Source organism: Rhinoraja longicauda, unplaced genomic scaffold, assembly GCF_053455715.1.
Source record: "Rhinoraja longicauda isolate Sanriku21f unplaced genomic scaffold, sRhiLon1.1 Scf000513, whole genome shotgun sequence".
Classification (NCBI taxonomy): Eukaryota; Metazoa; Chordata; class Chondrichthyes; order Rajiformes; family Arhynchobatidae; genus Rhinoraja; species Rhinoraja longicauda.
Window position 1 is genome coordinate 1 of NW_027601730.1, and position 27,206 is coordinate 27,206.

General features: G+C 47.9%; 1 protein-coding gene and 2 pseudogenes across 5 annotated transcripts in view; 1 reads left to right on the forward strand and 2 right to left on the reverse strand.

Annotated features, from left to right (window-relative positions):
* Window positions 1-159: 159 nt before the first annotated feature.
* Window positions 160-1,283, reverse strand: LOC144591026 (protein FAM187B-like; annotated as a pseudogene).
* An 8,915-nt stretch (window positions 1,284-10,198) lies between these two features.
* LOC144591027 (protein FAM187B-like) lies at window positions 10,199-12,246 on the reverse strand (annotated as a pseudogene).
* A 1,794-nt stretch (window positions 12,247-14,040) lies between these two features.
* LOC144591025 (uncharacterized) overlaps window positions 14,041-27,206 on the forward strand; it is a 40,675-nt gene continuing 27,509 nt past the window's right edge. For all 5 annotated transcript variants that reach the window (XR_013546662.1, XR_013546663.1, XM_078395374.1 and 2 more), the window contains exons 1-2: window positions 14,041-14,813; window positions 26,612-26,756. Coding sequence is in view for 3 of the 5 variants with exons in the window: in XM_078395374.1 (XP_078251500.1) it covers window positions 14,771-14,813; window positions 26,612-26,756 (188 nt within the window). In the remaining 2 variants the exon portion in view is untranslated. The remainder of the gene's footprint in view (window positions 14,814-26,611; window positions 26,757-27,206) is intronic.

The following is a 27,206-nucleotide window of genomic DNA, read 5'->3' on the forward strand; positions in this document are numbered from 1 at the left end:
GGAGTAGAATTGATGGGCCCAATGGCCTAATTATGCTGACATGAATTTATGTAATGGGGGGATGTTTGGAAAAATAATAAAGGAGAAAGGAATGGGATGGCAAACAGAACTTGCATAATCTGAATGGGCTGATTGGCCTGCTGAAGGTGTATTTGTAACGTGTGGACGTTTCCAGTGCACGGCCTGGTGGCGCCGCACGTGGGCGCAGTATGTATAGAGAAAATACAGGAAAATGAGCAAAACAGACACCAAGGCAATGGCAGCCAAGATGTACCAAACCAAGCGCGCCCTGCTTTCCGCCCGCCGCGGCCATTCTTCCGTTATGTTCGAGCACCCTCAGGTGGAAGGCACCGGCCAGTTCCTCCGATTCGTACACCCTCTCATCTGCTTTCTGGACGCCTCTTATAGTGTCACATCGTCCAAAGTTTGAGTGCCCCCTCGTCGTCGGGAGAGATATGCCCGCGAAACCTCGTTGGAATTTCTCCGCCAGGTCACCGGAGTGCAGACTGAGGCGCCGGGACACTTAAAGCTACCGTTCCGTTGACGTTGACCAAGTGAGTATCGATCAGGAGGAACACCGGACAGTTGCAAAGGGGATTCGGTCACGTGGGGAACGATGCACGGTTCCAATCCCATCTCGGGAGGCCGTCCTGGAAGTTACTGCCGCTTCGCCAAAGACCAGATGCCATGGGTTTCTGGTCGCCCAGGAATGGACGGGCGTAACAGAATCCCAAACGTCTTTCTCTCCGCGCCGGTCGCAGTCCTCCCAAGTGTTCCAGACCGTGAATAGTTTCAAGTGCTGATCTCCGACTTCTAAGAAGCAACTGGGAAGAAAGGAGACGCCGATGGATTTGTCCGAGATATGGATCTTGTCCGCATCTTGCATGTCGCCTCGTGGTAAGCGAAAGTCCTGTTTCCCGACCTGCAGAGATAGACGCCTGAGGCCCGAACGGTGGCGGACCTGATGACTAGATGCGGCCAGGATAACATGTAACCGGCCGGGAGATAGAACAGCGCGTTCTCCTTCAGAGATTCCTCTCCCGTTCCAACGAGAACTACCGCCTTGGTGTTAGTCTCCGTGGTGTTACAGAAGACCCAAGCCACGCCACGGGGACGGGTCGGTCTGTTGGGATGGATAAAGGAGGCTGGCTTTTTGGTGTGAAAGGGGATCTGACCAGTTAGGGTAACAAGTTACTAAGGTCCCACCCCACGCCAGCCGGGCGCAGGTCAATTGGGAGAGTAGAGGACCTCCCCAACGCGCTCCAACCCAACCCGGCGTCCATCCCACGGCGTCTGAGCGAGAGAGCCGTTTCCCGCCACCAACACTCCATCTCCTGGAAAGTGCAAAGAAGTGGACAATGTCTCAATAATGGGCAGATTTCACAATTCTACCCGGTCCCGGCCAGAGGTTTGCCCCATCTGGTTCTAAAACAATAGACTGTAAATGGGAGGGGATCCTCCCTAAATCCCGGCTGTGATCACCCGAAATGAGTTTGGTTTCAGTTTAGTTTTATGGTCACGTGTACCGAGGTACACTGCCAAGCTTTTGTTGCGTGCTATCCAGTCAGCGGAAGGACAATATTGACAATCTAGCCGCCCACAGTGTACAGGTACACGATAAAGAGAATAACGCGAATAACGATTAGTGCAAGATAAAGCCAGTAAAGTCCGATCAAAGATAGTCGGAGTGTATCTAGTAATAGGGGCGGCATGGTGGCGCAGCGGTGCAGCTGCCTTCTAAGGCCAGCGATCTGTTTCGACCCTGACAATATGTTCAGTTCAGTTTATTGTATTGTCACTTGTGGTGAGGTACAGTGAAAAGCTTGTGTTTAAAATCGAGCCATCCAAAGTGTAAGATACACGACGAAGGGGAATACGTGAATAACGTTTATTGCAAGATAAAGCCAATAAAATCCGATCAAAGATAATCGGAGGGACTCTGATGAGGTAGATGGCAGTTCAGGACTACTCCCCAGTTGTTGGTAAGATAACAGTGGGGTGGAAACTGAGCCTGAATCTGCAGATGTGCGTTTTCATACTTCTATACCATTTGCCCTATGGCAGAGGGCAGAAAAGGGAGTGACCGGAGGTGCGACTGACCCTTGATGATGCTGCTGGCCTTGCCGCGGCAGCGTTTGGTGTAAATGGAGTCAATTGAATTATCTGGGATTAACTGGAATAAACGGGGATTATCCCATTTACACAATATCCGGGTACGCTGGGTCGAATCAAACGGGTTGAGAGGGGTTATATTTAGAGTAGTGCCACCCCAAATTCGACATGTTTATATACAGTGCAGCACAGTGACTCAGCAGTAGACTTATTGCCTTCCAGTGCTAGAGATCTGCGTTTGTATGTTATTCACCGAGATGCTGCCTGACCTGCTGAGTTACTCCAGCATTTTGTGAATAAATCGATTTGTACCAGCATCTGCAGTTATTTTCTTATACATGCGTTTGTAAATTAATTGGATTGGAATAATTGTAAATTGGCCCCAGTGTGTGTAGGATGGTGCTAGTGTGCAGGGACCACTGGAACACATGGGCAAGTACTTTGAGTTAAATACATTGGGGCAGTGGGTAGACTTATGACTCCAGCATGCCGGGTTCGATCCTGACCCGCAGTGCAATGTGTGCGTTTGTAAGTGTCTGTGCCCGTGTGCGTGTCTGTGCCCAGGCTCTTGATCAGCTGGACAAGTGGCCTGAGGAATGGTTAATGGAGTTGAATGTAGAAAAGTGCGATGCATTGCATTTTGCCAGCAACCCATGGCACGGCTTTCACAGTGAATGGTCGGGCCCTGTGGAGGGTTATAGAGCAGAGCGATTGAGTACAGGTGCACAGTTCTCTGAAAATTGTGTCACAGGCAAAGAAGATGGTAAAGAATGTCTTTGGTACATTGACCTTCACTAGTCAGTGTATTGAGTACCGAAGATGGGACACCTTTACAGTTGCTGAGACCACTTTTAGAGTACAGTTTTCAATTTTAATTACCTTACCCTCGGAAGGATGTCATTAATCTGGAAAGATGCGAAGAATATGTCTAAGGATGTTACCAGGGCTGGAAAGGTTGGGTAGGCGAGGACTATATTGGCCGGGAATGCGAGAGTTTTGGACAGGACCTACTGCGAGGCTGTCACGCCAAAGGTCCAGGTCGAGCGAAGGTGGGAGACCCTTTCAGGGGGAACGAATGTGGATTACAGGAGACCCCGGTGGCTGTGCCTATTGCAAACAGGTACACCCTCTTGGGAACTATCGGGGCAGAAGACGCTTCCAGTCCGAGCGGCGGACGTGTTGGCAGATGTAACCCAGGCAAGGAAACTCGACCGGGGAGACTGAAGTCAGGAAGAGCCATAGTAGTGGGTGACTCCATTGTCCGAGGTACGGACAGTAGATTCTGTGGCGGCAGGCGGGACTCGAGGATGCTCTGTTGCCTCCCTGGTGCCAGGGTTCAAGACATCACTGCGAGGCTTCAGAACATCCTAGCGAGGGAAGGCGATCAACCGGAAGTAGTTGTGCATGTGGGCATGAACGACGTCGGGAGGACGAGGAAGGAGATACTGCGACGTGAGTATAGAGAGTTAGGAAGAAGACTGAGAAGTAGGACATTGAAGGTGGTTATCTCTGGACTGCTACCTGTACCTCGTGCTGGTGAGGGCAGGAACAGAGAGATTGGGGATATGAATGTATGGCTGAGGGGCTGGTGCAGGGAGCAGGGATTTAGATTTCTAGATCACTGGGATCTCTTCTGGCGTAGGGGTGACCTGTACAAAAGGGACGGGTTACACCTTAACAGCAGGGGGACCAACATTCTGGCAGGCAGTTTTGCTAGTGCTGTAAGTGTGGCTTTAAACTAAGCAGTGGGGGGGGGGGAGGGGGGGGGTTGACAAACTGGGAATATGAAGATGGAGTTAAAGGGGAAGCGAATACAGGAGAAATTGCAAAGGACTCTCGAATGCATGGGGAGGGATGTTCTAGAAGGGATAAGAGTAAGGTCAGGGCCAATTGTGACCGGTGCGAGAGGGGAGGTGAATATTGAAATTAAAGTATTGTATTTAAATGCGCAAAGTATAAGAAATAAAGTGGATGAGCTTGAGGCTCAGTTAGACATTGGCAAGTATGATGTTGTGGGAATCACTGAGACATGGCTACAAGAGGACCAGGGCTGGGAACTGAATATTCAGGGGTACACAACGTATGGAAAAGACAGACAGGTGGGCAGAGGGGATGGGGTCACTCTGTTGGTGAGGAATGATATTCACTCCCTTGCAAGGGGTGACATAGAATCAGGAGATGTAGAATCAGTATGGATAAAAATGAGGAATTGTAAGGGTAAAAAGACCCTAATGGGAGTTATCTACAGGCCCCCAAATAGTAGCCTCGACATAGGGTGCAAGTTGAATCAGGAGCTAAAATTGGCATGTCGCAAATGTAATGCTACGGTGGTTATGGGAGATTTCAACATGCAGGTAGACTGGGAAAATCAGGTTGGCAATGGACTCCAGGAAAGAGAGTTTGTGGAGTGTCTCCGAGAAGGATTCTTAGAACAGCTTGTACTGGAGCCTACTAGGGAGAAGGCAATTCTGGATTTAGTGTTGTGTAATGAACCTGATCTGATAAGGGGACTCGAGGTAAAAGAGCCATTAGGAGGCAGTGATCACAATATGATAAGTTTTACTCTACGAATTGAGAGTGAGAAGGGAAAATCGGAAGTGTCAGCATTACAGTATAGCAAAGGAGATTACAGAGGCATGAGGCAGGAGCTGGCCAGAATTGATTGGAAGGGGGCCCTAGCAGGGAAGACGGTGGAACAGCAATGGCAGGTATTCCTGGGAATAATGCAGAAGTTGCAAGATCAATTTATCCCAAAGAGGAGGAAAGATTCCAAGGGGAGTAAGAGGCACCTGTGGCTGACAAGGGAAGGCAAGGACAGCATAAAAATAAAAGAGAAGAAGTACAACAAAGCAAAGAAGAGTGGGAAGCTAGAGTCAAGAGCAACAGAAGATGACTAAGAAGGCAATACGGGGAGAAAAGATGAGGTACAAGGGTAAACTAGCCAATAGTATAAAGGAGGATAGTAAAAGCTTCTTTACGTATGTAAAGAGGAAAAAGTAGTCAAGGCAAATGTGGGTCCCTTGAAGACAGAAGCGGGGGAATTTATTATGGGGAACAAGGAAATGGCAGACGAGTTGAACCGGTACTTTGGATCTGTCTTCACTAAGGAAGATACAAGCAATCTCCCAGATGTTCTAGTGGCCAGAGATCCTAGGGTGACAGAGGAACTGAAGGAAATTGACATTAGGCAGGAAATGGTGTTGTGTAGACTGATGGGACAGGTAGACTGATGGGACAGAAGGCTGATAAATCCCCAGGGCCTGATGGTCTGCATCCCAGAGTACTTAAGGAGGTGGCGCTAGAAATTGTGGGAGCATTGGTGATCATTTTCCTATAGATTCAGGATCAGTTCCTGTGGATTGGAGGGTAGCTAATGTTGTCCCTCTTTTTAAGAAAGGAGGGAGAGAAAAAACGGGAAATTATTGCCCAGTTAGTCTGACATCAGTGGTGGGGAAGATGCTGGAGTCAATTATAAAAGACGAAATTGCGGAGCATTTGGATATTAGTAACAGGATTGTTCCGAGTCAGCATGGATTTACGAAGGGGAAATCATGCTTGACTAATCTTCTGGAATTCTTTGAGGATTTTAACTAGGAAAATTGACAGGGGAGAGTCAGTGGATGTGGTGTACCTCGACTTTCAGAAAGCCTTCGACAAGGTCCCACATAAGAAGAGGAGTTGAGTATAGGAGCAAAGAGGTCCTTCTGCAGTTGTACAGGGCCCTAGTGAGACCGCACCTGGAGTACTGTGTGCAGTTTTGGTCTCCAAATTTGAGGAAGGATATTCTTGCTATTGAGGGCGTGCAGCGTAGGTTTACTAGGGTAATTCCCGGAATGGCAGGACTGTCATATGTTGAAAGACTTGAGCGACTAACTTGTATGCACTGGAATTTAGAAGGATGAGAGGAGAACTTATCGAACCGTATAAGATTATTAAGGGGTTGGACACGTTAGAGGCAGGAAACATTTTCCCAATGTTGGGGGAGTCCAGAACAAGGGGCCACAGTTTAAGAATAGGGGGTAGACCATTTAGAACTGAGATGAGGAAAAACTTTTTCAGTCAGAGAGTTGTGAGTCTGTGGAATTCTCTGCCTCAGAAGGCAGTGGAGGCCAATTCTCTGAATGCATTCAAGAGAGAACTGGATAGAGCTCGTAAGGATAGCTGAGTCAGGGGGTATGGGGAGAAGGCAGGAACGGGGTACTGATTGAGAATGATTTGCCATGATTACATTGAATGGCGGTGCTGGCTCGAAGGGCCGAATGGCCTCCTCCTGCACCTATTGTCTATTGTCTATTCCTTGATGCGGAGAAGGGAGGATCTCGTAGAGCTGTATACTATCATGATCGAGTGAAAGCCCAGTCTTTTATCCAGAGTAAGGGAATTTAAAAAAACAGACCCATAGGTTAAAGTGAGAGAAGCAAGATTTGATCGGAATCTGACGGACAGGTTTTTCATTCAGAGGGTGGATATATAAAACAAGCTGCTGAAAGAGGTAGTTGTGTATGGTACTATAACAACATTTAAAAACACTTGGTCAGGTACACGGATCGGAAAGGTTTGGAGGGATATGTGCCAAATATGTGCAAAAAGAATGAAGGTAGATGGGGCATCTTGACAGGCATGGGCGATTTGAGCCCGAGAGCCTGTTTCCGTGCTGCATGTCTCTGAATCTAAAACAATTTGCCTTGAATGCGACCCACCAGAGTGCTAGTCCTGTCGCCACCAGTCCAGAACAGCTGTGTCATACCTTGCTCTCTTCCTCCAATGCAGCTTCTGTAGTTCATTCAATGCATCTAAATCAGTTTGTGTGCCAATGCATTTCAGCGCAATTGACATTTGATCCATATAACCATATAACAACTACAGCACGGAAACAGGCCCGTTCGGCCCTTCCAGTCCACGCCGACCACTCTCCCTGACCTAGTCTCATCTACCTGCACTCAGACCATAACCCTCTAATCCCCTCTTATCCATATACCTATCCAATTTACTCTTAAATAATAAAATCGAGCCAGCCTCCACCACTTCCACCGGAAGCCCATTCCATACAGCCACCACCCTCTGAGTAAAGAAGTTACCCCTCGTGTTACCCCTAAACTTTTGTCCCTCAATTCTGAAGCTATGTCCCCTTGTTGGAATCTTCCCCACTCTCAAAGGGAAAAGCCTACCCACGTCAACTCTGTCCGTCCCTCTCAAAATTTAAAAAACCTCTATCGTCCCCCCTCAACCTTCTACGCTCCAAAGAATAAAGACCCAACCTGTTCAACCTCTCTCTGTAGCCTAAGTGCTGAAACCCAGGCAACATTCTAGTAAATCTCCTCTGTACCCTCTCCATTTTGTCGACATCCTTCCTATAATTTGGCGACCAGAACTGCACACCATACTCCAGATTCGGCCTCACCAATGCCCTGTACAATTTTAACATTACATCCCAACTTCTATACTCGATGCTCTGATTTATAAAGGCAAGCATACCAAATGCCTTCTTCACCACCCTATCCACATGAGATTCCACCTTCAGGGAACAGTTATTCCCAGATCCCTCTGTTCCACTGCATTCCTCAATTCCCTACCATTTACCCTGTACGTCCTATTTTGATTTGTCCTACCAAAATGCAGCACCTCACACTTATCAGCATTAAACTCCATCTGCCATCTTTCAGCCCACCCTTCCAAAAGGCCCAAGTCTCTGTAGACTTTGAAACTCTACTTCATTACTAACTACACCACCTATCTTAGTATCATCTGCATATTTACTAATCCAATTTGCCACACCATCATCCAGATCATTAATGTAAATGACAAACAACAGTGGACCCAACACAGATCCCTGGGGCACTCCACTAGACACTGGCCTCCAACCTGACATACAATTGTCAACCATTACCCTCTGGTATCTCCCATTCAGCCATTGTTGAATCCATCTTGCAACCTCACTATTAATACCCAATGATTTAACCTTCTTAATCAACCTTCCATGTGGAACCTTGTCAAATGCCTTACTGAAGTCCATATAGACAACATCCACAGCCTTGCCCTTATTACCTGGTAACCTCTTCAAAAAATTCAAGAAGATTAGTCAAACATGACCTTCCAGGCACAAATCCATGTTGACTGTTTCTAATCAGTCCTTGTTTGTCCAAATAATTATATATATTGTCCCTAAGTATATTTTCCATTAATTTTCCCACCACAGACGTCAAACTAATAGGTCTATAATTGCTAGGTTTACTTTTAGAACCTTTTTTAAACAAAGGCACAACATGGCACAACATGCGCAATGCGCCAATCTTCCGGCACCATCCCCGTTTCTAATGGCGTTTGAAATATTTCCGTCTTGGCCCCTGCTATTTCTGCACTAACTTCCCTCAATGTCCTAGGGAATATCCTATCAGGACCTGGAGACTTATCCACTTTTATATTTTTCAAAAGTGTCCGTACCTCCTCTTCTTTAATCCTCATAATTTCCATCACTACTCTACTTGTTTCGCTTACCTCACATAATTCAATATCCTTCTCCTCGGTGAATACCGAAGAAATTGTTTAATATCTCCCCCATTTATTCCGGCTCATCACATAGCAGTCCACTCTGACTCTCTAATGGACCAATTTTATCCCTCACTATCCTTTTGCTATTGACATATCTGTAGAACCCCTTGGGGTTTACTTTTACATTACTTGCCAAAGCAGCCTCATATCTTTTTTTCGCTTTTCTAATTTCCTTAAGATTCCTTTTACATTCTTTATATTCCTCAAGAACCTTATTTATTCCCTGCCGCTTATATTTATTGTATATCTCCCTCTTTTTCCGAACCAAGTGTCCAATTTCTCTGGAAAACCACGGCTCTTTCAAATTATTATTCTTTCCTTTCCACCGAACAGGGACATAAAGACCCTGTACTCTCAAAATTTCACCTTTAAATATCCTCCATTTCTCTATTATATCCTTTTCATAAAACAAAAAGTTCCATTTCACTCCTTTTAAATCCTTTCTCATCTCCTCAAAATTAGCCTTTCTCCAATCCAAAATCTCAACCCTTGGTCCAGATTTGACCTTCTCCATAATGATATTGAAACTAATGGCATTGTGATCACTAGACCCAAAGTGCTCCTCAACACATACCTCCGTCACCTGACCCGTCTCATTTCCGAACAGGAGGTCCAACACGGCCCCTTCTCTGGTAGGCACCTCTACGTATTGCTGCAAAAAACTATCCTGCACACATTTTACAAACTCCAAACCATCCAGCCCTTTAACAGAATGTGATTCCCAGTCTATATACGGAAAATTGAAATCACCCACAATCACTACTCTGTGCTTACTACTAATATCTGCTATCTCCTTACATATTTGCTCTTCCAATTCTCGTTCCCTATTTGGCGGTCTATAATACACCCCTATAAGTGTTGCTAAACCTTTCTCATTTCTGAGTTCCACCCAAACAGCCTCCCTAATCAAGCCTTCTAGTCTGTCCTGCCAAAGCACTGCTGTGATATCCTCCCTGACAAGCAATGCCACACACCCACCTCTTGCCCCTCCGATTCTATCACATCTGAAACAATGAAATCCTGGAATATTTAATTGCCAATCGCAACCCACCTGCAACCATGTTTCACTGATCGCCACAACATCATACTTCCAGATGTCAATCCAGGCTCTAAGCTCATCCACCTTTCTTACAATGCTCCTAGCATTAAAATATACACATTTAAGGGACCCATCATTTCTTATTCTCAGTTTATTTCTTTTCCCTTCTTTCTCTCCTACATATTGGGTCTGAGTGTTTCCCTTTTCTGCCTCCTGCCTCTCACACTGCGTATTAGCTATCTATGTTTGAGTCCCTCCCCCCAACCGTACTAGTTTAAAATCTCCGCAATTACCTTAGCAAATCTCCCCGCCAGGATATTGGTTCCCCTCAGGTTCAGATGCAACCCGTCCTTTTTGTACAGGTCATACTTCCCCCAGAAGAGGTCCCAATGATCCAGAAACTTGAATACCTGCTCCTTGCACCAGTTCCTCAGCCACGTATTTATCCAGCATTGGCAGTGTACTAAGTCCACCTCAGGAACGTTTTACAGAGAGGTTCTACCAATCCCATTCAAAATTTGGAATCTTAAATGCTCCCCGCTGCATCTCTGAGGCAATGTTTGAAATATACATCAGTTCTACCACAGCTCGGTCGCTCGGGTGGAGTGCAGGTCTTCCAATGCAGCTGACTGCGTGGGTAGCGAAATCAGTGTTGCCATTGCAGGTGTTTTTCACTGCAACCAGGCATAACGAAACAGTGAGTCTGGCAGCATCTCTGGAGGAAAGGAATAGAAAAGGAAATCTGAAGAAGGATCTTGACCCAAAGCGTCACCTATTAAGGCAGAGTCACGTTGCCAAGACACGGGCGTATATAGTGAAGCGCCTGGGCAGGTCAAATGGGCATCGTCGGGTACATTGAGTAGCACCAACTCTAGCAACAGCGAACGAGGACCAGCCAGTCCAAAGCAGTCTCTTGACCCCACCACCAATCACCAATCACCGGCCGTCTCCACGGTGCCCGTCCTCTCCACCACCCCTGCCTCCTTCCGGCACGCCCGCCGGCAGATCCCAACTGAAGCTCCGCGCCGCGTCGGGGCAAGGCCTGTCCCTAGTGCTGTTTCATCAGGCCGCAGGGCAAGGTTTCTCCTTCCTCCTCCTGCTCCTCATCTTCATCCTCTCCGCGCAACATGGCGTAACAGAAGCCCACCCTTTTCTATTCCCCCACCGCACCGTCGCAGCCCTGTCAGGGTCCCCAGTGGACGTGCAGCTGGATGATGCCCTGAGCCCAGCATAGAACCTGGGGAAAACCTCAGGCTTTTGTTCACCAGCGCACACTGGCCCAACCCCCGGTGGGATACGTGAATCAGCGATGAGTCCACCCGGTAAGCGGCCAGGGTGGATAAACCCGATTTGCAGATGTACAGACCCGAATCAGATGTCTGGGCCTGGGATGGTCAAGGAGGGAATATAGGGTGGGGTGACTGCCCAGCTTACCCAGCGGGCCACGGTTGAAACTGAAGCCTCGGGGTCGAGCGAAGATGTGGGGTTCGGCTTGAGGTTGGCCTAGGCCGAGATACTGCCACTACACTGTGCCTTCCTTTGCTTCGGACACCGCTGGGTAGCGCAGGCTGAATGGGTTGTGAGACAGGAAAGCCAGCGAGCAAAGAGCCGTGCCTGAGCAATTGGCCTCGCCCCCATCCTGCCTCAGGAAACGGGCCAACCACCAGAAGGGCCAGCAGGCCCAGTTAGGGCCGTCTTAATGCATGGGCCTGATGGGCACTTGCCCGGGGCCCCACGAGCATAGGGGCCGCATGCTGATCTGTGTATGTTAAGTGACTTGCAATAAATAAATACTACTTTTATAATGTAGGTTCAATAAGTGTTTTTTTCGCAACAATGGGGCCCCGTGACCTCAACTTTGATGGCGTCACCTGTTAGGACGAGAAAGCATCGCATCTTGGGAGGGGTAGTGTGGAGGGAGCGTTGTGCCACGGGTGGGAGCGTGATTAAGCAGGGAATACTGTTCTGTGGGACGTGCAGTGAGCAGGGAATGCTGCTCTGTCGGAGGGGCAGTGTGGATGGGAATGCTGCTCTGTGAGAGGGGCAGTGAGGAGGGAATGCTGCTCTGTGGGAGGGCAGTGAGCAGGGAATACTACACGGTGGGAGGGGCGAAGATGAGGGAGAACCGTGTTGTCGGAGGGGCGCTGAGAACAAAAGTTTTCCTAACTTCCCTCTAATTTCACTCAAACATGTTCTACATTCCTTTGGGCTTTCCGCACCGTTGAGTTCTCAGTGTCTGGCAGAAACGTTGTGTTCTCTTTGGGTTCTCTCACTGTCTGTACACCTTGTTACCCATGAAGCGCCTCCTGTTTTTTCTCGGAAACATGTTTACCCTGAAGCTCCTCTTTAACAGTCTCCCTCTGCTCTGACGTGGATTCATTTTTAGTTTCCTATCCACTAATGCACAATTGTTTCTCAGTCCATTAAATATCTCAGCTGAATTCAGCACTTCCCTTAAATTTCTGTCCTTACCCAGAATGATGGCAAGTTTTGGATTTCCCCCCTTCCCCCAGATGTTCCTCCCTTCCTACCAGCTCCTTTCCCATCCCCCCAAGCATCACTCAGACCATTCTCGCATCTAAATCCTCATCTCCTCCCCCTTAAGCTCTCCTCACTCAAAATCTGCACTCCTCTTGCCCCCTCATAGCCTCCCTCCGTCCACTCAGATAGCTTCCCGCCTCAGCCCCTCTTCCTCCCAATTCAAATGCTCCTCGTTTCCCCAAAGAACATCTCAACTCAGTCTCTCCTCCCATCAATCCCTCACAACTTAGATGCTCCTCCCCTCGGTCCCTCACAGTTCCAACCTTTCTCACAGCTCAGTCCATCCTCACAGTTCAAACACACCTCACAGCTCAAACCCTCCTCACAACTCAGTCCATCCTCACAGCTCAGTTCATTCTCGCAGCCCAGACCCTCCTCACAGCTCGGACCCTCCTCACAATTCGGACCCTTCTCCTCTCAGTCCTCTCAGTCCCTCACAACTCAGAACCTTCTCTCACTCAGATCCTCATTTCCTTTCCCTTGGGCCATCGTCACTCAACATCTACCCTACAGGTCTTCTATCTACCCTCATAGCCCCCTTCCTTCCCCACAGACTCTTCCCTTCTCCACTCCTCTCCATTTACTCTATTCACTTCCCTTCAGAACCTCTCAACTCAGACCCTCCTCCCTCCCACACGGACCCTCTTCTCCTCAGTCCCTCTCAATTTAGACCCTCCTTGCCTCAACCCCTCACAACTTAGAACCTCTTCCTGCGGGCCGTCACAACTCAGACCCTCCTCACAACTCAGACCCCCCCTCACAACTCAGACCCTCCTCACAACTCAGACCCCCTCACAACTCAGACCCCCTCACAACTCAGACCCCCTCACAACTCAGACCCCCTCACAACTCAGACCCCCCCTCACAACTCAGACCCCCCTCACAACTCAGACCCCCTCACAACTCAGACCCTCCTCACAACTCAGACCCCCCCTCACAACTCAGACCCCCCTCACAACTCAGACCCTCCTCACAACTCAGACCCCCTCACAACTCAGACCCTCCTCACAACTCAGACCCCCCCTCACAACTCAGACCCCCCCCTCACAACTCAGACCCCCTCACAACTCAGACCCCCTCACAACTCAGACCCCCCTCACAACTCAGATCCCCCTCACAACTCAGACCCCCTCACAACTCAGACCCCCTCACAACTGAGACCCTCCTCACAACTCAGACCCCCTCACAACTCAGACCCCCCTCACAACTCGGATCTTCCTCCCCTCGGTTTCTCACGACTGAGACCCACTTCTCCTCAGCCTCTCACAGGTCTGACCTGCCTCCTCTAAATCCCTCACAACACAGTCCCTCCCTCTCTCTCCCCCTCAGGCTGAGACCCTCCCCTCTCCCCATCAAAGCCTCATTCCTTCCCCTCAGTCTACCCCGCCCCTCCTCCTTTCCTCTCCATTTACTCTCCTCACTTCCCCTCAGAACTCAACTCAGTCCCTCCTCCCCTCGGTCCCTCACAACTCAAGACGCCGCCAATCGCCCGCGCACGCGCTCTCTCTCCCGCGCGCGGAGCCGGGACGTCGCCCTCGCGCGGTGACGGTTGGAAGCAGCGGGGACGCGTTGCGCAGGCGCCGTGTTTCCAACCGGCCGCGGGGCCGCTCTGCGCGTGCGCTACTTTTCCAACCTTCACCGCGCGAGGGCGACGCGCTCCCGGCTCCGCGCGCGGGAGAGAGAGAGCGCGTGCACGGGCGGTTGGCGGCGTCCAATCGCCGGGCGGAGGGTGGAGCAGAGAGGGAGGGAGGGAGGGAGGGACTGAGCTGTGAGGGACCGAGGGGAGGAGGGTCTGAGTTGTGGAAGAGGATATCGGTCAGGAGGTTCCGAAGGGAAGTGAGGAGAGTCTGAATAGAGAGGAATGGAGGAGGGACTGAGGGGCAGGATGGGACTGGGCTGAGAGGGGAAGGAGGCTTTGAGTGGGAGAGTAAAGAGGACTGACGCGCAGTATCTGAGTGAAGAGGGGCTTAAGGAGAAGGGATGGGGAGGATCTGAGTGCAAGAAGTGTTTGAGGGGCGAGAGGAGGGACATGGAAGAAGCTGCCTGAGGGAAAGGGAGGAACATCTGAGAGAGTGGGAATCTAAGACTTTCCAACATCATTAAATGCACAAAGATAAAATAGTAGGGAAGGAGCAGAATCTTGCTGCGGTATTGACTGGGCTAAGATACAAGTGTGTAAACATGGGCAGGAAACTGATCAGAAACTGAGTCTACATCAGAGCAATGGTAGACCGTCAAGGAGGACGTTCATTGGGTTGAGATTAAACATGTTCCAAAACAAAGCAGGAGGCATTCAGTGGGTAGCATGGTTTATAGTGGGTGAGAGGACCAGTGAGGGAAGTTTCTGTCAGACACTGAGATTCCAAAACTGCACAAAGCTTGATTGAATGTAGAACATTTTAGAGTGAAATTTGAGAGAAGTTAGGAAAGCACGGTATTAAAATATATTGGCTGTAACATTAATAGAAAAGTAAGGGTGTTTTACAAGTACATTAAGATGATAACAACTGACGAAAAGACTTAGGGCCGATGGAACCAAAAATGGACCATTCTGCAGTGGCAGAGGATTTGGGTAAGGTTCCAAATGAATACTTTGCCGCTACCGTTACAAAATAAGGGTGAAGGGTTGATGCAAATGAGTGAGAAATATTGTAACGCATTAATATAGTAAGACGAGAGGTATTAAAGGGTTTGGAACCTCGACACAGTTGAACTCCACACCCAGATGGTGTTGGCGTTTGCATCTCAAGGGCAGGATAGTCGGTATTATGCTTTTATTCTTCGGACGAATAAACACACATGCTCTCAGACATCGGTGTTGCTTTAACCGGAAGAGAAGACTTTTATTTTGTTTTCATATGCATTTTATATCTGGTACACCGGTAGTGACGTCAGTATAAGAGCACATCTAAACAGTTTCGGTTTAACATCCAACACCCCCACTTGCTCTTATGCTGTGTATTACATTTAACAACATATACAACATAACTTAATCTGATTACATTCTCTGTATCACCACATTTTACACATTTACAGTGTTCAACCTTTCAAAAAAAAAAAATGTTGTTATGATTTTACACTCCAAACATATAATCCCTGAATTTCTCAGTTTTAAACTTTGTTGCAGGCTTAGTTAAGATATCTGCAACCATGTCTGCTGTTGGACAATACTCAAGGATTACTTTCTTATCACTGAGTGCAGACCGAATGAAATGATACCTAATGTCGATATGTTTGCATCTTTGTCGGTTCACTGGGTTCTTTGATAATGCAATCGCACCTTGATTGTCCTCAAAGATTTTCACTGGCTCGTACTGGCAATCTTTGTCCATTCCTTTCAATAGCTGCACAAGATAAAAGCTCTCTTGTGTAGTAGCCGCCATTGCCATATATTCGGCTTCACATGTGGATAAGGCTACTGTCTGCTGTTTCTTGGATTTCCATGAAATAACAGGCCCATTTTCAGACAAACTAAAACAATATCCTGTTGTGCTTCGCCTGTCATTTTGATCTGCCGCCCAGTCAGCGTCACTGTATGCAACAAGTTTTGAGTTTTTCCTCTCTTTTCTTGTAACACAGCTCCTGGTTTATAGTACCCTTTAAGTACCTCAACACATGTTTGGTAGTTATCCTATGTTGTTCTTTAGGCTCTGCTAGATATTGTGACAGTTTACTGACAATCCAGCTTAAATCAGGCCTTGTACATGTCATCACATATATCAAGCTGCCTACCACTTCCCTGTATTGTGTTGGATTAACAGGCTCATCATCATCATAAAAGTTTTGTTTCTGTTCACATGGAGTTGACCTTGTTTTACAGTCAGACATTCCAAACTTCTCCAGTATTTTTGTTATGTACCTCTTTTGGTTCATTTTTATTTCTCCCTCTGTCTGTGAAAAATCAATGCCTAGAAAATGTCTAAGTTTCCCACGATCTTTCATATTAAACTTTGCACTTAGCATTTCTTTCACACCATTGAGATATTCTTTATCACTGGCAGCAATAATTAGGTCGTCAACCCACATGATCAGAATTATTCTCTCATTTTCAGTCTCTTTACTGTACACGCAGTGATCTGCTGGATTTTGTGCGAAACTATTTTTACTGAGATGATCATGCAGCATCTTGTTCCAGTTCCGTCCTGACTGTTTCAGTCCATACAGTGATTTGTTAAATTTGCAGACCAGCTTTTTACCTGTGTCTGTTTTCACTTCAAATCCTTCAGGTTGTTCAATATACAGCTCACAATCAATTGGAGCATGTAGATAAGCTGTTTTCACATCCATCTGGTGTAATTCCAAATCGTACTGAGCTGCTAGCTGCATCAGACTGTGCACTGATGTCATGTTAGCTGTTGGGGAAAACGTCTCCTTGTAATCTATTCCTACTACTTGACTATACCCCTTTGCAACATACCTGGCTTTGTATGTCTCAGTCTTATCTGAAGATTCTTTTACTGCAAACACCCACTTCCCCCCCACTGCCTTTTTGCCCTGTGGTATTGTGGTTAGAGTGTATGTGTCATTTTCTTTGAGAGATTTGATTTCCTCCTTCATAGCTTTAGCCTAAATGTCAGATTTTGATGAACTCATAGCTTCTTTGAAGGTTTGTGGAACATTATACATCACGCTGTAGCAGTAGTCTACATTTACATTTATCTGGTCATCCTCTTTTACTTTACACTCATAGTCTCGTAAGTACTGTGGGCTTTTCCTTTCTCTCTTAGGATAGCGTGTGCTCTGACTATTTTCACCCTGTCCAGTTTGAGTGTTGCTATCACTCTCAATAGTATCCGTGTGTGACTTCAGTGTCACTTCTGGACTCTGATCAGTCACCTCTGCGTTTGGTCTGGGGGATGTTAATCTCTTCCCAGGATGGTCATCATCACTCATCTCCATATCTGTCTGAGTTTGGCATTCAGTTACACTTTTTGTTATGAACTTCACTAGTCTGTTTTTGAGAACTCGGTAGTAGACTAAGTATGCAGGGCTGTTTTTGTCATAACCTACAAAAATCCCTTTTTCACATCTTGAGTCTAACTTCTTTTTGACTTGTTTGTATGAGAAACAGACTGATCCAAACTTCTTCATTTTTGAAAGATTAGGCTTTCTGCCTGTCACCATGTAGTGTGGAGTCTGACCAACACGTTTGTTGTAGCATCTGTTGCGGATTACTGCAGCAGTCATTACAGCATATGTCCACAATTCTTTCGGTAGGTTACTCTCGAGTAGCATGCACCTTGCCATTTCAAATAGCGTTCTCCAGTTTCTCTCAGCTGTCCCATTTTGATGGGGGGAGTAAGGTGCGGAGGTTTCATGCCTTATGGCATTTCTACTGAGCAATGATTGGAAATCTGCTGCTGTGAACTCTGTGCCATTATCAGATCTTATGCACTTAATTTTTCCATAGGGGGCCGCGTCCGCTATGAACTTTTCTGTAGCTTTTATAGTGTCACGTTTTGTTTTCAAGAAGTAAACAAACACTTCTCCTGAGTAGTCATCTGTGAAAGTTTGTATGTATTTGTATCCATCTTTTGCTTCTGGCTCTATAGAGCCAGCCAAATCAGTATGCACTAACTCAAGTGCTTCTTTAGCCCTTACATCTGGCTCTCTGTTCCTGCTCTGTGCAAATTTGCCTTTTATACAGACCTCACAGTTGAGTTTGGACTTATCAACTTTACCTTTGATTTTCATGCCCTCTGTTACCCTCTCTAACTGTGATACATCATCATAGTTACAGTGACCAAGTATCTCGTGCCAAGTTTGAATATCATAACACCCGTGACATCCGTCATTAGTTTTATGACTTACAGTGTTTAGATAGTATAGTCTGTCGTACTCCTTAATGTCGAACTTGGTACCGTTCTTGTGGATGAGCTCGTTGCTGCCTTGGCGAAAGATCACTGAAGCTCCGGTGGTCGTTGCTGCCTTGACAGAGAAGATGTCCTGTGGGAATGATGGGATGTACAACGCCTTTCTCAGCGTCGTCCTCACACGACGGCCCTCGCTGTCTCTCAGGTACACCTCTGCTTCGCCTTTCCTCTGTGCGACACCGCTCGTCCTTGTCCCGTCAGCCAACTCGATGAAGTGTTTGGCGGGCTGGAAAGTCTCATCAAAGTTCTTAAACTTTTCAATGTCTGTGATTATGTGTGACGTTGCGCCCGTGTCGACCATAAGCTCTTTACGAGTCTCTTCACTTGCCTGGCAGTCATTTATTTTGAATGCAAATGTGTGGTCGTTGGAGTTGGATGCTTGTTTCACGTTGTCTCGCTTTTACTTTCTGCAGTTTGCCTCCTTATGAGTGGGGCTCTTGCAAAAACTGCACCACTGTCTCTGTTCTTTACCGCTGCGCTCTCCGCTGCATTCCCACGCTTTGTGTCCCGTCTGACCGCAGTTGTAGCAGGTGAATGTCTTCTCTGAGCCTTTAGTCCTTTCTTTCACCCAACCTCTTGCTTTCATTACGTTGTCGTCACTCATATGGCCGCTAAATCTTTCAGTGCTCTCGTAGCTTCTCAACTTGGTCTTAAACTCACCAAAAGTTGTCTTCTCATCACCCTGTGTTATGTGGATGGCAAATGGCTTAAATGTCTCTGGCAAGCCTTTCAGAACCATGGCAATCAGCAGCCCGTCACTAAGAGCCTCTCCAGCTTTTCTTAGTGCTGTAATCGCCGTTTCTGCACGAATAATGTATTTTGTTACACTTTCGTTTATGGCCTTTTTCAGCGACGTCAGCTCGGTGTAGAGGCCGATCACTCGCTGCTTCCCTGTTTCCGCGTAATGGCTCCTCAGTAGCTGCAACGCTTTTCTCCCGTCGTCCGCCGCTTCTCTCATAATGAGCGACGAACTTTTGTCGTCTAGCACTTGTATCAGCTCGGCGTAGGCTTTTTCGTTTTTCTCGGCTTCCCCGTCGTCTTCTTCGCCGGTAGCCAGCTCGTTCAGAATTGTTGACTTTAAGCCTTGTAGCCGCAGGTGGCCTAAAAATTTGTTTCCCATAATTCGTAATTCTTTTCATCTCCGTCGAAGCATAATCTGTTCCATCGGCTTCCACCATCCCTCCTGGGCCCATAACCTGTTGGCGTTTGCATCTCAAGGGCAGGATAGTCGGTATTATGCTTTTATTCTTCGGGGGAATAAACACACATGCTCTCATACGTCGGTGTTGCTTTAACCGGAAGAGAAGACTTTTATTTTGTTTTCATATGCATTTTATATCTGGTTTTCGAGGATGTAACTAGTAGAGTGGATAAGGGAGAACCAGTCGATGTGTTATATCTGGACTTTCAGAAGGCCTTCGACAAGGTTTCACATAGGAGATTGGTGTACAAACTTAAAGCACACGGTATTGAGGGTTCAGTGTTGAGGTGGATAGAAAATTGGTTGGCGGACAGGAAGCAAAGAGTAGGAATTAACGGGTCCTTTTCGGAATAGCAGGCAGTGACTAGTGGGGTACCGCGAGGCTCAGTGCTGGGACCCCAGTTATTTACAGTGTATATTAATGATTTGGACGAGGGAATTGAATGCAACATCTCTAAGTTTGCGGATGACACGAAGCTGGGTGGCAGTGTTAGCTGCGAGGAGGATGCTAGGAGGCTGCAGAGTGACTTGGATAGATTAGGCGAGTGGGCAAATGCATGGCAGATGCAATATAATGTGGATAAATGTGAGGTTATCCACTTTGGCGGCAAGAACAGGAAAGCAGAGTATTACCTGAATGGTGACCGATTGAGAGAAGGGGAGATGCAATGTGACCTGGGTGTCATGGTGCACCAGTCATTGAAAGCAAGCATGCAGGTGCAGCAGGCAGTGAAGAAAGCGAATGGTATGTTGGCATTCATAGCAATGCGGAAGTGACGTGACGTGAGAAGTGCGGAAGTGACGTGAGAGGACGCTGGCGTTGTTTGTTCGCCGCTTCTCACCACTTCTCTGTTTGTATTAATTTTGCTGTTTTTGGAAAGATTTTCTCTGTTTGCATTAATCCTTCTGCTTGGACTAATCCTTCTGCTTGACCCTCCTGGCATCATCTGCCCAGCTCTACCACCGTTGCCTCCGCTGCCTCCGCACCCTTGGTCTTCTCACTCCTGTCTGTGCTCCTGTCTCTGCTGGCTTGGACTGCTCTCCTGTGGGTTACCTGGACAGCTAGCTAGCTCCCTGCTAGCCACCGCTGCAGTCATCGAGCTGCAGGTTACTCGCTAGTTGCTAACGCTAACAGATGCCCGGCTACCTCCTCTGCCTGCACGTCCTCAGCTCCCTATTAACCCTCAGGCTGCTCAGCTTCCTCGATCCTCCTCATAGGCCTTGCTCTGGATCAGCCTGTTGTGCCTGTTGTGACGTTTTGATGTGCTAGCCCGCGGTAGCCGGCATGGCACTGAGGTACTTCGCTGCGAGGCTGCTCCAGCTCAACAACCACTCCACTCCGCCATGCATCTCTGCCATCATCAACCACGGACTTCTACGACGACCCAGATACATCCACAGAGGCTCCGGTCACAAGTTTGCTTACTCCCAGACCGGTCACTCCATCCCTACACTCTGGTCAGCTGAGCGGACTTCCACTCGTCGATTACATCATCACAACAACGCACACGAGCGCGCCCCCTGTCTGCAAACCCTGGCAAAATCACCCGTGTCCATCCACACCATACAAAGCAACATGAAGCTCACTCTGTTCAATATCCGGTCCCTCAACAATAAAAACCACATTCTGAATGACTTCATCCTGGAAAATAAACTGGACTTCCTCTGTCTGACTGAAACCTGGCAACAACCTCTGGATTACCTCCCACTCAACCTCATTACACCCAACGGATACTCCTACATCAATAAACCACGCTCGGAGGGCCGAGGTGGTGGGATTGCCGTAATTCACCGACAGGACTTCAAGATCAGCCTCATCTCCATCTCATCTGCTCCTTCATTTGAATACCTGGCTTTCAAACACTCTGGCCACACACAATTAGTCATGGCAGTTGTCTACCGTCCTCCCAAACCACACCCATCATTCCTTTCTGACTTCTCTGACTTTCTGACCCAGCTCTGTTCTCTCTCCCCCTCAATCCTCCTCCTCGGTGATTTCAACATCCATATGGACTCCACTGACTCCACAATAACCGCTGACTTCACTGAAATACTCAACTGCTTCAACCTCACTCAACACGTCAATTTTCCCACCCATAACCGTGGGCACATTCTGGACCTTGTCTGCTCCACTGGACTAAATCTACATCACCTCTCTGGCTCCGACTCCACCCTCTCTGATCACTTAGCCATCACCATGTCCGTCAACATTCCCACCCCAGCTCCAAGGCGAAAACGCAAAATCAACTTCCGTAAGCTGAACTCTGTTTCACCTACCTCGCTCTCATCCTCCCTCTCTGAAATAATGTCCGCCTCTCCCTTCGTTGACCTCCAAAGCCCCTCAGACCTCACTGACTACTACAACCGCACTCTCTCCTCCTGCCTCGACCAGCTTGCACCTATAAAAACCAAAACAGTTTCCTTCACCCACTCTGCTCCCTAGTTTACCCCCGAACTCCGCATGATGAAAACTCATGCCCACCAACTTGAAAGACTCCACAACAAAACAGGTCTCACAATTCAGTCCCAAGCCTACAAAGACCACCTGCAGCACTACAAAGATGCCCTCTCCCCGCGCCCACTCCACCTACTACTCTCAAATAATTCACTCTGGCTCCGGAAACCCAAAAGCACTCTTCTCTACAATAAACAAACTCCTCAGCCCCCTGGACACCATCTCCCAATCATTCACAGTTGACAAATGCACCACTTTCCTTTCATTCTTCCAAAGCAAAATAGACAGCATCTACAGCACCTTAACCACCAACGCACCTGCTCCCCCTCAAACCACCTGCCCCCCCCTTATCCTGTCAACCCCTGCCTCAGTTCTCCCCAGTCTCCACCACGGACCTCTCTGACCTCTTCACAGGAATAAAAACTGCCACCTGCTCTCTGGACCCCATCCCCTCCAGCTTTGTCAAGGCCTGCCTTCCTGCTCTCTCTCCACTTATCACTGCAACAATAAATTCCTCCCTGTCCATTGGCATCATCCCGCCATCCCTCAAAATCGCTGCTGTCACCCCCATTTTGAAAAAACCTGGTCTCAACCCTGACACCCCAAACAGGTTCAGACCAATCTCCAACCTACCCTTTCTGTCCAAAGTTTTGGAACGTGCTGTAGCTTCCCAACTCAAATACCACCTCTCTACCAATAACCTGTATGAAACTTTCCAATCCGGATTCCGCTCCAACCACTGTACTGAAACTGCACTCCTCAAAATCACAAATGACCTTTTCCTCTCCTCCGACGCTGGCAACCTCAACATCCTCATTCTACTTGACCTCAGCGCCGCGTTTGACACCATAAATCACTCCATTCTCCTCACCCGACTTGAAACCTCCTTTAACATCACCGGCACAGCCCTATCCTGGTTCAAATCTTACCTCTCTGACAGGCACCGGTTCATCTCCATTAACAACTGTAAATCCCCCACCGCTCCCCTCCCCCAAGGTGTCCCCCAAGGCTCAGTCCATGGCCCCCTCCTCTTCATCCTCTACCTGTTCCCCCTTGGTCAATTAATCCGCCGTCATGGTCTCAACTTCCACTGCTTCGCCGATGATATCCAGCTCCTCATCTCCACCAAGTCAATCTCCACCACCACACACTCTACACTGACAAACTGCATCACTGAAATAAAATCTTGGCTTCAATCAAATTTCCTCAAACTCAACTGCAACAAATCTGAAATCATCATCATTGGTCCAAAAACGCTCACCAAATCCACCCAAAACTTCATCCTCAATATTGATGGTCTCCCAGTATCCACCTCCCCTCACATCCGGAATCTTGGAATCATCTTTGATCAAACCCTCTCCTTCGACAAACACATCAAACACATCACAAAGACAGTCTTCTTCCACCTCAAAAACATTGCCCGTCTCCGTCCATCCCTCTCCTTCACAGCTGCAGAAACCCTCATCCACGCCTTCATCACCTCCCGTCTGGACTACTGCAACAGCCTCCTCTATGGCTCACCCTCAAAAATCATCAGTAAACTTCAATACATTCAAAACTCCGCTGCCCGTCTACTCACCCACTCCCCGATCCGTGACCATATCACCCCCGTCCTTTACAAACTCCACTGGCTCCCCATCCCCCAGAGAATCCAGTACAAAATCCTCCTCATGACCTACAAAGCCCTCCATAACCTGGCCCCATCCTACCTGACTGACCTCCTCCACAGGCACACTCCCACCTGCACCCTCCGCTCTGCTGCTGCCAATCTCCTGTCCCCCCCCCATCCGGACCAAACTCAGATCCTGGGGGGACAGGGCTTTCTCTATCGCTGTTCCCACCCTATGGAACTCACTTCCCCAAACCGTCAGAGACTCCTCCTCACTCACCACATTCAAAACATCACTGAAGTCTCACCTCTTCAGCACTGCCTTCAACCACTGAAGGTCACCTCACCTTCTGTCTCCTTTCTCTGTTCGTTTACTTATTTATCTATTTATTCACTTCTCTATGTTCTAGAAATCCCTGTAAAGCGTCTTTGAGTGTTTGAAAAGCGCTATATAAATGTAATGCATTATTATTATTATTATTATAGCAAGAGGATTTGAGTTTAGGAGTTTAGTGAACTTCCCGCATCTAGCCTCTCCAACCCCTTAAGAATTTTATATGTTTCTATAAGATCCCCCCTCAGTCTTCTAAATTCCAGCGAGTACAAGCCTAGTCTATCCAGTCTTTCTTCATATGAAAGTCCCGCCATCCCAGGGATCAATCTGGTGAACCTTCTCTGTATTCCCTCTAAGGCAAGAACGTCTTTCCTCAGATTAGGAGACCAAAACTGCACACAATACTCCAGGTCTCACCAATGCCCTGTACAACTGCAGTAGAACCTCCCTGCTCCTAAACTCAAATCCTCTTCCGTCCATTCACAGACCTCCCAACCCTTCCGAATTTGGCAGAAAGTTTCCGCTTTCTTATTTCATTCCCGCCATTCTGATTTTGGCTCACATTTTTCCGCAAAACACATGCCTCGCCGCTTGCCACGTCCCGCCGCTCGCCACAGCCCGCCCCACCGCTCACCTCGTATCTGGCCTGGCCTGGCCTACCCGCTGGCCCGTACTCGCTGCTGTACTCACCTCGCCTCTAGCCTGGCCTTGCCTCTAGCCTGTCCTGGCCTCGACGCTAGCCTGGTCTGGCCTCGCCACTGGTCTCGCCTCGCCACTGGCCCAGCCTCGGCGCTAGCCTCGCCTCAACTCATTGCTCACACGGCCTCGCCTCGCCGCTGGCCCGGCCTCACCTCCCCTCTTGCCTCTGGTCTCGCCTCGCCTCTTGCTCCTCGCCTCGCCTCTCGCCGCTGGCCTGGCCTCGCCGCTGGCCTAACCTCGCTGCGGAGCATGAGACCCGTTGATGTTGAGAGGGGATGGGGGGGGGGTTGGGGTGCGGGGTGCGGGGGAGGGGGCCAGTGTAGTGGGAGAGGGAGTGGGGGCCGGGGGGTTGGGGGAGAGTGGGGTTTGGCGGGGAGTGCGGCAGTAGGGGTCGGGGTGTGGATTTGGGGGGAGAGGCGAGGAGGGGTGGGGGGGGTGGGGAGAGGGGGGGTGGTGGGGAGAAGGGGGGAGTAGGGTTGGGGGGGACATGGACCGTTGTGATTTGCTGTTGAAGACCACTGGAGCAAGTATGTCTTTAATTAAAATAGGTATGTGCTGTTTTTTAAATGAAACTCTTTCTTCATAACTTAGTCATACATTTTATGACCATTGTTCTTTTATTCAATACCAAGAGAATTGGGATGTGTAAGGAAAAAGCAAAATAGAAAAAACGAAACAAAACAATTTTTTCTTTGTTGTAAAATGTATTTCCGTTCAATAACCTTTCTATAATAGTAGAATATACTCGTGATAGGCCTGAAATTGTACATGTAATCCAAGAACTACAGACTGTTGGAAAAAATAGTCGTTTTGCACACGTACGCGCATTTGGCGTGCATACTTTCTTTCGCTGAAAAGTTGCATTATGTGCCATATTATGAATTGTGATGTAAAATTCTGAATTTTGGACATCAAAATTATGAATTTGTAAAATCAAATGTTGGGAGGTCTGCATTAATTCAACAGAAGCTGCCTGGCCCACTGAGTTTGTCCAGTACTTTGTATTTTTGCTCTATATTCCAGCATCTGCAGTGTCTTGTGTCACCACCTTCTTTGTTTCCCAGTCAACCTGTATCACCACATCATTGGAACTATGTACCTGTACCCCTCAGTCTCTTTGTGTAAGTCCTGCCTGGCTTGTCTTACCAAAATGCAACACCTCACATTTATCTGTATTAAAATCCATCTGCTGTTGCTTGGCTCATTGACCCAGTTGATAATGATCTTGTTATTAGATAACCACCTTCGCTTCCACTATTCCTCCAATTTTAATTTGATTTGCAGGAGAAAGTTACAAATATTATACCTCCATCTCCATTTAGATCTCTTCCCTACCCACCCCTGAAAGGATTGGCTCTGGTCCTAGATAACTCAATCAGCATGGCCAGCTTCTTTTTGCCCAATCAGCTCCCTTCAATACAGCTTACACCTGTACAAGATTTATATGAAGTACTTTATATTAAATATAAATTGATATGGGCCAAACGTGAGCAGGTGGGACCAGTGTAGCTTGGACATGCTGGCCAGTGTGGGCAGATTGGGCTGAAGTCCCTGTTTCCATGCAGTATGATTCTATGAAAAGAGAATTGAATAGCCTGTGTGAAAGAGAATAAGTTGCAGGTCTGAAGGGAACTAATGAGGAAGGAATGGAAATGATGGGTTTCCTGCACCAGTAGCTGGCATCATCCAGTTGGGCCCATTGGTCTCCCCAGTCCCTTTTTCAATATAATGTGTGCGGCAGTGAAAGCAAGATGGAGGAATCATTGGTGTGTTCATTTGGTTGACCTTTATACTGGCTAGAGGGTATAACTTGGAATGCTTGGTAATCCAAGGAGAAAGTTCTTCCACACAGAGTGGTGAATGTGCAGCCAGAGAGGGTGGTAGAATCAGAACCAATCATGGGAATTATGATTCATTTACACAGATATGTGAACAGGCAAGACACAGAAGGATATGGACCTATTGTAGGCATTTGCGATTAGTCCAGATGGCCAAAAGGCTGGAATGAAATATTACGTGACAATACCAAACATAAACCAAATCCTTGATATGGTGGTTGTCGGACTCGTTTCTGTGCTGCTTTTTATCACTGGCTCTAAATTGGAGATTGTCGGTGCTCCTGTGTTGGTGGATGTGGCTGGGGTTTGAGTGAACTTAGCTCAGTCCTACTTTAACGCTGATCATCATCCTGTCCCTCAGATGCAGACTCCACGCTCGGTGATCCGTGTGTAACCCACACCGTCCTGGATCAGCCCTGGAGGAGCTCGGTTTGTCTTGAAACTCGGTGCAGTGGCCGATGGATGGATGATGGAAATCTGAAGGAAGGGTGGTACAGATTTAGCAGGTAAATTGATCGCACGTGAGAATATGTCCGAGTTAGTGCTGGTGCTTGCATCTGCAAGGATCCCACTTCGATCCTGACATCTGGCACTTTCTGTGTGGATTTGCATGGTCTTCCCTGGATGGGTTTCCCCCTGGTGTTCCGCATCCCAAATATATGCTGGTAGATGAATTGGTCCTGTGAACTCCCACTCGTGGAGGCAAGTGGCAAAATAATCAAAGGAGTATTCACGGGCAGGTGAGAGGGAATAAGTTGCAGTGCTACAGGGAAATTAGGAGAGGGGGCAGAGGGCTGAGGAGTCACTTTCCTGAGGGCCAGTATGATTATGATGGGCTGAATAGCAACCAACTGTCATATATCAAGTAACTGAAAGGGAATAAGGCGTTAGATTGATAGTATCAACCCCCATTTTGGGAAGCGAGTGGAGTATAGGGAAAGGAAACTCTTACATTC